This window comes from Xiphias gladius, chromosome 12 (assembly GCF_016859285.1).
Source record: "Xiphias gladius isolate SHS-SW01 ecotype Sanya breed wild chromosome 12, ASM1685928v1, whole genome shotgun sequence".
NCBI classification, from domain to species: domain Eukaryota; kingdom Metazoa; phylum Chordata; class Actinopteri; order Istiophoriformes; family Xiphiidae; genus Xiphias; species Xiphias gladius.
This window is the reverse complement of record NC_053411.1, coordinates 15238913-15251490: the sequence shown is the minus strand read 5'-3', so window position 1 is coordinate 15251490 and position 12578 is coordinate 15238913. Positions and strand designations below refer to the sequence as shown.

The window sequence follows — 12578 nt, the reverse complement described above, 5'->3', positions numbered from 1 at the left end:
ATTAACTTTTATGGTATCGTTAACTCTTACCGGTTGGATTTAACAACACTCAGATATTTTCCTCTGAAGGACATTTTCTTCAAGTGTTGTAAAGTTGTTGTCGCCTTGGTAGATTACTTAATGAAAGCAGAAGGGACAGATGGAGGTAATTCACACCTCCAGATACCAAGCAGAGTTTTACTTTACCCTCCTTCCTTGCTGTCCACTCGTTCACAACCTGGCTGCTTTTAAATCATAGGAAATCCCTGCTTTCCTTTGGCCTTTCCTTCGCCCGTCAAGAGGTTCTGCGACACAACATTCAGCCGTGGTCAAGGTCTGGGAGGGTTTACAGTGCTCAGCGCTTCGACTGAAGATGTATCGGTAGATCACGAAGAAGATTGTCTGCCTCTCTTGTCTAGTGGTATGTTGCCTCCCCAGGCCACTTAGAACTGATTCATCTGCTCTCAACCAAACTGAAGTACCAGTCAGGAAGACGCCAGTTTCCTCTTTCGCGAAGAAATTTGAAATTTAGAGTAGTGGTCATGCGCAAATAATCACATTCTGCTTTGGCTGCAGCCAAGAGCTCTCACACATTTTCAGGCATATTTTGTCCTTGTCAGAAGAGACGTTTCGAATTCTTTTGGGACAAGTCAAAGTCAGGTTTCAAGTCAGAGTGAAAAGGGGGTGTTCGTGCATGTTTTACAAAAAGCGCAGCTGAATTAGATGTTTCTCAGAACATCTTTATTTATATTTATATATTTATTTTTACTTTCTGTTATCATGCAGAAGAAAGTGGAGGAACAAACGACTCTGGGTAGAAAGCCCTGAAACTGAGATAATAAAGTTGTGGGGAAAAAAAAATTTATATATATATAAATTTTTATTAAGGCCCCCCAGTTTTAAACAAACATTTATAGCCAATATTACTCCTCAAAATCACATTAACTTCATCATAGAGTTTTCAGTGCAAAAACAAACATAAAATATACGCAGGGAAGCAGGAACAACAGGGTCCTCCATCCGATACATATTACTGTGAAAACACATAGTCTTCGGATTAAACCAAAACAAAAAAATAAAGTACATTTCCTCTAAAGTTGTTTTACTGTGAAAGGTTAGTTCCTACTGATCAAGTTGACTCAAGCCCCCAGACACCAGGTTGAGTTTTACTTCCCTCCCTCCTCCTTCACGGCCGCCTGCATTTGAATCAGAAGAAAAATCCCCTTGTTTTCCTGTTGGCATTATGTGACCCGTCTAAAGGTCCTGCGCCGCTACATGCTGCTATGATTGAGGTCTGAGAGGGTTTACGGCGATCAATGCGGAGGGATTAACGACCAAACAGCCTACGGAAGATCCTTGCAGCCATTCTCTCTGGTGTAATAACACACTCTGTTTGACTTAAAGGTTGTTTCTGTCCATCTGGACTCGTAGGTCCAGTACGACTGCAGCTTAAATAAAAGGACATTATATAACTTCATTTAATACAATGTACAAACTATATGGTCAGTGATTTTGTTATAGCAACCAATTGTTCCTCCAAATCTCCAGATTTTGGCCCCGTATACCATTGATATTTTTTTATCATTTTTTTTTCAAAATGTAATTTGAAACTAAACTGGTCACATCTTATTGTGTGCTTTTCTTTTATACACTGTCGTTGTGTTGGTTTTTTCTTTTAAAACTGTATGATACAGTATCTCATTAAAAAAACTAGAATTACTGGAATCAATACACATTGTGAGAACATTTTCTTACACTGAACCGACTGAAACTAGGTACAAAATGCTTCTCGCGAGTCAAGAAACTAAAAACCACCTGTCATATAAGAGCGAACAAAAGGAAAAAACGTATTGCATAAATAAAAGACATTAAGGTCCAGATGCCAAAAATACGGATAAATAAGGTAAACCTAGGCTCAGTAACACAAAAGAAACTCTTCATCAGTCATCAAACTGATTATATAATCGTCAAAATACATTTCCTGCATTGTGTTATAAAAGTACAAATTCCCACACAAGGTTACAGTGCAATACACTGGGTTCCTTGTCAATTTCATGCGAAGGCCCGCCGACAACAGGCTTATCACGGGGTCATGGGTTAGCTGCCGAGACAGTCCGCTGCAACGAGACCCGGAGAGAGTCCTGTGGAGGACGGTAAAATGGGGAATGACCCCTTGTGAAAAAATAAAACGTAACATGTAGGGGACATGATAGGGGTCATTTCAGTCATTTCAGTTTTCATCCATCAGCCCAAGATGAACAACCTCTCCTGATTTTAGCTCCTTACTTACACACCTTCTAATCTCACAGTTTTAAAAGTTGTAATGTTTTTAAATGTACGACTTGTAGAGTAAAGTGATCTTGCATTGCTCGAGGGTTTATTTTATGAGACCATTTTTCGGTTTTTATGACCAACGTTTATTGAGGACACCGGCTGTTTTTCATCAGCCTGCAAAGTACAGGCTATGTTGCAGTCAATATTTGGCCTGTCATCTCGACCAGAGGAGGCAGCGACGGACATGCACGCGACGCTGGAGGGATCACATGCAGTCACACCCTTAGTTCGCATGCAGTCGAACGTGCGTGCCTCCCCAGAATCATGTATACAAATATCTCAAAACTCAGGCCTCTAAAAACCGAAACTTTCTGCACAGCCAGATGCTGCTTTTTTTTCCAATTTGGGCGAACCAGCTCTTGTCTCCTCCACAGACTGTTAGAGATGGTATGAATGAATCATGGCTCGACCCAGACTACCCCACAGGGTCATTAGTCCAAACAGGACGTTCAAAGAGGTAAAATTTTTTTGCAATTAATGTAAACAAATTCATCCTCCTGGACAGTGTGTGTGCAGTCAATTGCAACGCTTGCATTAGGGAAGCTGCCACTGGTCCAAATTGTGTTTTGATGTTGGCCTGGTCACCAGCTGTGCGAGGGAAAACGATGTACCTTGCGCTTAAACGAATTACGCCGGCCCACACTGTGGGCATGACCACAGCTCAGAGAGGACTGAGATGTCCTGACTTGTCCGCGAAACGCTCCCGTTGCCGGGAGCTTGAGCGCCGTGAAAACCTGGAGACGCTTTTTCTCCTCAGCGTCTGCCTTTGTGAAACAGAGCCCAGGTCAGCGAACGCTTTCAACAGAAAAGCTCTTTGAAAATGGCTACGGCACATTAGTCAGTGTTATTATCATAGGCCAGAAAATCAGCACAGCCTCATCTTTTATCAGCAGCTATTGTAATGCTATGAATATCCCTTACAGACCGATAGATATTAAGAACTATTAAGAACTCTGATAGCATATTGATTCCAGGTTTAAACTCTAATTCCCGTGTGATATGTGATTCTGTGATACCTTATGATTATTTGCTCTCATTATAATTAAAAAACTGCATTTTCATGCGTGTTCATTTCCTTTTTTTTTTTTTTTGGGGGGGAAAATTGATGGTCTGTTATGTTTAAAATTGATATTGTGTATTTGGGGTTGGACGTGATTAGATGGTTTTGCATTTTACAGCCTTGATTTATGGTTATTACTCTAAAATTACTATTTGTGCTTCCAAGTAATGACTCTGGCCCTTAGTGTTTTAAAGGGGTTTTTTTTTGTAATAGCTTTGGTTTATTGGATTTTCAACATAACGAGCATTTACAAAATAATCACACTTGTCAGTTAATTAGTGGAAGTACAAAACATTGCATCAAAACAACAAAACATCAAAACAGAGTGCGTATAATAATAACATATAAGAACAAATGTGTATATATATGTATATATATATACATGTGTGTATATATATGTATATGTATATGTGTGTATATGTATATGTATATGTATGTGTATGTATATGTATATGTATATGTATGTGTATGTATATATGTGTATATGTATGTGTATGTATATATGTGTATATGTATGTGTATGTATATATGTATATATGTGTATATGTATGTATATATGTATATATGTATATGTATGTATTTATTTGTTTGTTTATTTATTTATTTGTACACATACATACACACACACACACATATATATATATATATATATATATATATATAGCTTGGCCTAAAAATTATTATAAAGTCTAGCGGTGCCGGGAGCTGTAGTCACTTAACATAAGAAAAGAAGGGGGTCCACATTACAGAGACTGGCTAATATGGATCCTTTAAGTGTATGTTTAATTTTAATTTTTTTTTAATTTTTCCAGCTTAAAGAAATTTAAAATGTTTTTAATCCAGAGAGCATGGGAGGGGGGTGGGGAGGATTTCCATTTAAGCAAGGTGATGTGGGTGAGAAAACCCCAAATAGCACGATGAATGGTTCTGGATCAATCTGTGTGCCGCTTATTTCAGAGTGTATTAAATATGTCTTTCCAGAAACCAACACGACATAGGCAACCCCAAAACATACGAACACGATTTGCAGGAGATTGGTTACATTTTACACAGTAAGGGTTTTCATCTTTGTAAGTTTTGGATGATCTTTGGTCCAATGAGCCCTGTGATTGAGTTTGCATTGGATGAGACAGTGTCAAGCACAAATAGAGAAGGTGTCTGCCCCTTTGACTGCCTCTACCCATAACTCATCAGATAATTTCTCACCCAGTTCCTCCTCCCATAAGGATTTAATGATATTTAGTGAGGTGGCCTTTAAAGGGCAAATTTTGTCTACAGATTATTGTCAGGTTACTTTCAGAGTAGGAAGGGGGGTAAGAAAAAGTGTCAAACCGTGTATCACCAGAAAGACCGGCGAATCGAGGATCTATGCTGCCCAACTCTGGATCTGTAAGAACCTAAAAGAGTGATGCCTGGGAAGACCAAATTTAGCCGATCGTTAATGTAGAGATCTCGAGACCTTTTAATACCAAGTTTAGACCACGTGGAGAAGGGACTGACGGCCATAGACGGGGGAAAAGTAGGGTTTGAAGCTAACGGGGCAGAAAAAGAGGTTGTCAAGTGGCAACTACATTGGTTCGACATCCTCGATGTTGTTTTGACACATCCATTTTTAGTAAAGAAGTAATAAGAGCCAGAGTTAGACCATAAATTTAAGCAGAAGTGGGTGGTTTGTCAGGCCTGACTCATAGTCATTACCATAAAAGTACTATCTTTGTCTCTAAACTGGACATTAAAGAATCTGAAGCACATTTGCACCTGTCGTGTAAAGTGCTACCGAAAACAGCCCTGTGGGACGTAGGAAGTGTTGTGTTTTGCATCAACAGAAGCATCAACACCAGTCTGTTTGGAATAAACAGAAGACGCTCAGTATTCAAAGCGAGGCGCACCGCCTACGGGAGCAGAAAACTGATTAAAGAAAGCAAAGGAAAAGTTCTCAACAGAATAATACAAAAACGAAAGACACTGATTCTTTTCCCCCCACTCTCTCTCATTCTCTCCAGGTGTGTCGATGCCTATCCCAGTCATCGGCCTCCACAACGAGGACAAGGTCTTCGTCAATGGCAGCTGTGTCCTCAACGAGGAGCGCTTCATGCTGATTGGCTCCTTCGTGGCCTTCTTCATCCCACTGGTCATAATGGTGGTGACATACTGCCTCACCATACAGGTAGACATGTCTGTGTCTGTCTCTTCTTAATTCACTGTTCTTCGTCTTCTACACTCACAACCCCGAGCCTCCTCTCCTTTTCCTTCATTCCCTTTCCGCCTTCTCCTCTGCAGGTGCTCCAGAGGCAGGCCACTGTCTTCCTATATGAGGCAAAGACTTCCTCCCAGCAGCCTTTGCACACACCAGCAATGACAAATACATTGCAGCCTCCGTCCAGCACCTTCCACCTTCCCCAGATCAACACGCTTGCCCCGCCAGACTCGCAAGGTAAACACCGATCAGGCTCGCAGCCCCTGAGATCTGGTTCGTGTTAACAGAAACAGCATCCATTTGAATGTTTTTAATCTAGGGATTTCTAGTAAATATGTGAATATATTCGCCGTCATAAACCGTCAGCAATACCCATGTGCTCATTATAAGTAAATGAAGAGTGAAAAAACAAAGATTTGTGGTAGTTTTTTAGCAGAGTTCTCCTGTGCCTTGTGTCGTTGGACCTGGAGATTTTAATCACTACACCTGCCTCAGAAATCCCCAGATTAAACCAAGGAGAAGCACAAAGAGAGAGACTGATGGCTTTGGTGTTTGTGTTTTCGACTCCTGAGATAGTTGGGTTAACTCTTGAATAGAAGCGGTGTGAATGGAGCTGTAGTAAGCATGATACTCAGCATTTAAAGAGTTTGGAGGGGTGGTGTCTTTTTTTTATCTGCTCTAACGTACACCGCAGCCAGTATCACGGTGAGGTAATGTAGGTCCCTGGTACCTCTTTTGCCCCCACCGCAGAGTTAAAGCCCCCGCCCCCTCAGAGCAGACGGAACACCCTGAGCTGTCTGAAAGGAGCGGAGCCCAGCATACTGCTCAGCGCCTCCACGTCGGACAGCATAAGCATCATGCCCAGCTCTGAGGTGGCGTCCCAGCTCAGCTCGCCGGTCGCGGGGCCGGGGCGGAGCGACACGTCGGGCTGCCACGGGCGACGGGGGATGATGCAGGCCATAAAGAATGAGAGGCGGGCCTCAAAGGTGAGAAGCAACACCGATGACAGGTGCTGTATCAGCTGGGAAATAAGTACATAAATACAGTCGGAGGTAGTGCTGGGTGTTGAATCTCAACCCTTGTGTGATACCGAGCAAAAAAGTATGAAAAGCCTGGATCTAATGTTTTCCCAGATTTGTTTGTTCTTCTTCACTTATCCTTTCATCAGTCATTTTGAATTTTGCTAATTTTAGACTGCGTTCTTATTCTGCATATGGCCGCCTGTAACCTGCAGTGGTTTAACCTGTCTCCCTGCTGCAGTGATGCAGAGGAGTAATCCAGGGGTGTGGTCAGTGCACAGTGACGTCGTCATTAGGCTGCAGGTGCAACGGAGCACGCGCCTGACCACATCAGTCAGAAGTGCGACACACCTTCTATAAACACCTGGAGAAACAAAAAACGCATTTATATTGCAAGGCGAGGTACTAGCAAAAAGTTTTTGTATCGATACCAAGACTCAGATATCATACGACTGTATGAGTATCAGCAAATTTCAAATGATACTCAGCCCTACGCGGAGGATTTGCAAAGCCACTGGAAAACGAGGCTGATAAGAGCGGTGAGCCTGAACCTAAACATTAAAGGCGCGGGTCATGAAACCGAAACAATTAGCTAAAAGATGCTAACAGTCCCCTAGACTGCTACTTACAGTCTAGGGCAACTGCAAAGTTGGGTTATAATACTCTGTTTGTTACTACAAGTTACTACACCCCTTCACTTCACACAAAGTCGTTTGAGCCACTGTTTGCATAAAAATATTGATTAGTGCAGCTTTAAAACCTGTAAACACCAATGTAATTAAACGTTAAAAACAAATTCCGAGCTCGTTCTATTGCTCTTTCAGTCTGTTGCACCGTTGCCAGCCACATCTCGAGGGCTTGCACCAATGTTTAATGCTTTGCGCGGGGCATCTTTATCACTAAATGCCTTTCATCTGACTGTCTTTGAGGACCAAGAAAGACGTGCACCAACCTCCCGGATGTCTCCTCACAGAGAGTTTCAAACCGACACAGAGTGCTCAGAGGTTGCTCAGCTGCGACGGCAGAATGCCAGCAAAAGCGTTGCACTAGCAACAGTTTTCAAACACATTCATCTACTTGTGATACGTATATGTCAGTTGAGGAGCATGCAGGAGGTTTAGCCACTTGAAAAAGGCATTTGAATTTTTCGCTAAATAAGATGAATTATTCTGACCAGGTACTCTTTTCCCCTTCTTTTCTCCTTTCTTCTCTCTCTTTTGTCTTCTCCCTTCAGGTCCTGGGTATTGTCTTCTTCCTCTTCCTCATCATGTGGTGTCCGTTCTTCATCACGAACGTCACCTTCGTCCTGTGCCACGACTCATGCAACGAGTCGCTGCTCCATGACCTCCTCAATGTCTTCGTCTGGGTGGGTTACATCTCCTCCGGAGTCAACCCTCTCGTCTACACCCTCTTTAATAAGACCTACAGGAGAGCGTTCTCCAGCTACATCAGGTGCCAGTATAAAATGGGGGCCAACGCTGCCGGACAGAGTTGCAAAACGCTCCTGGTCCCCCCACCGTGCCCGTCACACACTGTGACTCCTCTTCTGACGGGCAGTCACAGGAAAGCAGGCGTGGACCGCAACAGTAACTGTCCCAACGGCAGTAGGGGGGACAACGGGAGGCTGACGGTGGACCCGGAGGACACGACAGATGACGGGACACAAATCGGAATAGCGTCGCTGAGCCTCTCCGAATGCCACAACATCGTCATTCTTTCGGAGACAGAGCCGGAAACGGAGGTGGAGCAGGAGCTGTCACTCATCAGCTACAGCCCTGCTTCCAGAGAACACACAAGCAGCGTGTGACTGCGTGCTTTCGTTGTCGCTCTTGTCCGTCCTCCTTTCGACCCGCAGACACTGGGCCGAGCAGCACTTCGACGAGCTGGTACTTGGGGCGCACAGCCTTTTCACGGGTTTCAACTGTAAGCCTGCAGCGCGTACTTTTGTTGTGAAAGGACTAGTCTCGGTTGACGGGCCTTATCCCCACAGAAGTGCAGCACTTACATCAATGTGTATAGAGAAATCAGAAGAGTTTACCTCAAGTGTGAAAAAGTTGCATTATCCACTACCGTTTTGGAATGAAAACCAGTGTTTTAGCTGTGTTTGTTTTCTATTTGTTGCCAAAATGTTGGTTTTCATACCACCAATAGAGAATTAAGGCATTTGAAAGGCCCTTAACGTAATTGTGCTCATCAGTCACAAAATGTGGTGTGCTTCATTGGGGGGGACTAAGGTGCTGAGATCCAGAAAAGGGGAAGGGAGGAAGTATAAGTGACTCAGTGACTCAGTGACTCAGTGACTGGTATTGAGTCAAGCGGCCGTGCGCGGAGTCCCACTGATGCAGGTTATGGAATCCAGCACCGACCCCTGAGGTCAACGGTTTCAAACTTCAACTTCAAGCCTTCACACAGAGTCAAAATGCAGTCTGAGCTCTGGCTCGTGTGGATTCTCCCCACGCCAAGCAAACTAAACCAAATCTATTTTTGTGCCGGTCATGCTTTGACTCCAACAGTCATAAAATCTCTGTGAATGAGCCTTTCCAGCGTGTATAATCTTACTCTTCAGCCGAAGGAAACTGGATTTCCTCTAAAGGAAAATGTCTCAAGGCTGCAGTCAAAGTTTGTCTGAGGAAAAAAAAACCAAGATGACGGAATGTACAACGATCCCTAGTCTCCGGCGGACTCGCAGTGCCATCTGGTGGTCATGTGGCACAGAGAGGTCGCTCCCCTTGCTAAAGTCAAAGGGGCTGAAAAGAGCTGAAAACATGGCACAGGCCTTTGGTCCAATACAGCCGTCAGGCTCCCGCTTCCCTCGACCAACACAACCTCTTTTAGCAGAATTAAAGTCCAAAACTCCCATTTTCTTTATCCAGTGAGGTTTTAAAATAACAGAGCAGTCTCAAAGTAAAACTAAAATATGACGTTTTTAACAGGAGTGCACAAATGTTCCTCAGATGTCCTCCTTAAAAGGAGCAAAATATATAGATTTTATGACATCAGCCACAACTTACTATTGTTGGTTTAATCGATTAGCCATCGAATTCATTGAGTCGGCGTCATAAAAGGATATAAAACTCAAATCACACATGCCTTTATCTTCCCAAAACAGCATCATTTTGAGGATCAGCAATCGCATGAGTTAACTTGAAATTAGGAAAGTGTTATCAGACGAGCTCAAATCATAGCACCCACAAACATAAATGCAGTATCACAACCATCTTTCCATGAAATAGACATTGATACTTGACAGATTGGCTCTTACTGATTTCTCCACATGCAGTAAATCCAATTTTAACGAATAAAGAGAAAAGGACGCAGAGTAAGGAGTTTAGGATTTAGGATCACACGTCTTACATGTATGTAAGGTTTAAAGCTCATTGAGAGATTGTCGTCATAGACGTTTAGTCCACGGTCAACAACCCTCCTCAATACACATTTCATATCAACAGATTACATATCAGAATATTCAAGTCATCTCCAGGCGTAAATATTGGCTGCTTAAGGGCATCTCTGAAGGACACATTCTTGAATGATCAAAAAGATCTCCCTCATTTACTTTTTTTTTTTGTAAGTATTTTTGTTCGAGATCAGCCATTAGATCAAAATCACTCAGCAGCCTGATTTTCTTTCACGCTAGAGGCCGAATTTTGCTCGGACAGTACAGTGAAAGCCAAAGAGGAAAGAGGGAACATTAATGCTTTGTGTCTTGTTTTGTTTTTTGTTTTTTTGCATATTAATCAATGAGCATCGGTTACACATAATCTCCATCAGAGCATTACTGTTACATGTATGCGCTGATGTTGGTTTTTAGGACGAAACAGCTTGGCAGTGTCTCAGAGAATCGACAGACCCCCTGACTCTTATCGAGACAGGTTCTCAACCCTCACAGCTCTGTCACGCTGATTTTCTTTCCCCTCCTTCCTCCCACATTCTATCGACATCCGAGTGATTGATCCTGACAGCATCTCCGTCAGCTGAAATATCTGCGATATACCAGCTTATGAAAGGTTTAGATATTGTGTGGGTTTTAAAGGGAACAGGTCGTTTTGGCAAATTTAGATTTATTAGCAACAAGTTCATCCCGACGGTGATAATATAGTAGATATTACTGAAACTGAAACGTATGCATCTATTGGTTTGCTTTGTAGGTTTGGTTCAGTAGAGCCAAAGGAAATATATATGCAGGAATTTTAAGAGATCACTTAAAGGGGAACTCCGCCAATTTTACACACAAAGTTTAGTTTCCTTGTCGGTTCGAAACTTTTGCGAAATGTCTTCTGTGGCTCTGGAGGAGTTTTTTTTCAAAGTGAAATATAATAATAATCATCATCATCATCATCATCATCATGATCATCATCATCATCATCATCATCATCCTGATGATGTCATAGTGATGTCGCCAGGTTTGGGACTTGAGACTAAAATTTTATTTAAAAACTGGAGGTGTTGGGTTTGAAAGATGTGGCAGTTAGGAGGCATGGGATCTAATGAAAGATACTGTTGGGATGCATTATGGGAAATGTAGTTTTTTATTGAAGCTTGCCCTAAAAGTCCAAATATAATAATATAAATTTTTTTTTTAAACTTTGATTTACTTTAAAATTGATGGAGGTGTGATATAAATGCCTGAGGTACCCCTTTAAATGCAAAAAAAATACTGAGTGACAAACAGCTACTTCGCTGATTACTGAGTTCTCCCTCCCTCCTAGCAATTATTGTAACAAAGCAGGCCTTTCTCTCCCACTATAAACGATATTTCACTTTGGTAATAATCACTTTAGCCAAAATACAAACACCCGAATGTACATTTTTACCCATGATCGCCCCCCCCCCCCGCCCCCTTCATGGTCAAAGAGCAAAGGTCGAAGCATGCATTGCAACAATCCAACCCGGAGCCTGAGGTCAGCAGCCACCTCTGCATACAATTAGAACGAAACACGAGAGCCGGGAGTCACCTCATTCTATTTCTATGCTTCTCTGTATAACGTATCCACTATCTCTATGCTACAGACTTACACAGTGGTCACGTGCACCACTTTCCTCTCCACAGGGAGAGGTTTACATGAGCTAATGTCGGCAAGCCGGTACAGAGGTTTGGCCTACAAATATCCTGCATGTTTGAAGTGTTGTTCAAAAGGTCCTCTCTGCCTCACTCAGTTTTTTTTTTTTTTTTGTTCTCTCTTTAGCACACGGAAGGAATGAAACAGTCCAGAAAGGAAAGAAAGAACAAACAAAGAGCAATCAACAACACGCACATTGCACACAACGTGCCATTCTTCTCTATCGAAATGCAAAATACCAACAATAACAACGTGACAAGAAGAAAAGTGGAGAATAGAGGACTGTCTGAGCTTAGTTGAATGGGTCGAGTTTTATCCATGCAGGTGTAAGCAAGCAAAGAGCTGCAGACGGGCCAGCCAACTCAGTACGTCACAATGTAATAACTGTATGTTTCCCGTGTACCCGTGTGTGTTTACCAGGCCTGGCTCAAATTGCCACCCGAGACCGATTCAGTCGTTTTTCTTTGTCAGCTGCGTCTGGCGCAATGGATTTAAGTCGGTGGGTCCCCGCAGACGCCGATCCCGTCCGGCTCACGGCCCGGACAGGTCAAAGCAGTGACTCGGAGAAAGTGTCTGAAAAGGTTTTGACTAATAATTCGATCCAGGTCTGGTGTGTGTAGACATAGTAGGAGCCGTTTATTGACAAAGTTTGATTTTAACACATTTGTTCAGGAACTAATTAAGACAACGACGGAGTATATTTGAAATTGGTCTAACTCTGTGAGTGAGATGTTTTATGCTCAGACAATCGGAGCATTAAGTATGTGCAAGCTCAAAGGAGCAATCCACCATTGCAACACTCACCACAAAAAAAACTTCTGTAATGAATTTATCATTCAGAAAAGGGTGAAATGATGTACGAGAATCCAGGGGTGGACTTTTTTTCTTAAAAGGACTAGTGTGACTTTTTGGGAAATATGCTTATTCTG

At 42.6% G+C, this 12578-nt stretch overlaps 1 protein-coding gene across 1 annotated transcript in view; it reads left to right on the top strand.

Annotated features, from left to right (window-relative positions):
* The window catches only part of htr2cl1 (5-hydroxytryptamine (serotonin) receptor 2C, G protein-coupled-like 1), a 107371-nt gene extending 95529 nt beyond the window's left edge, over positions 1-11842 (top strand). Inside the window, exons 7-11 of the mRNA XM_040140357.1 lie at positions 5377-5540; positions 5654-5807; positions 6321-6556; positions 7824-8512; positions 11776-11842. Coding sequence (XP_039996291.1) covers positions 5377-5540; positions 5654-5807; positions 6321-6556; positions 7824-8396 — 1127 coding nt within the window. The 3' untranslated portion in view covers positions 8397-8512; positions 11776-11842. The remainder of the gene's footprint in view (positions 1-5376; positions 5541-5653; positions 5808-6320; positions 6557-7823; positions 8513-11775) is intronic.
* The last annotated feature ends 736 nt before the right edge of the window (positions 11843-12578 follow it).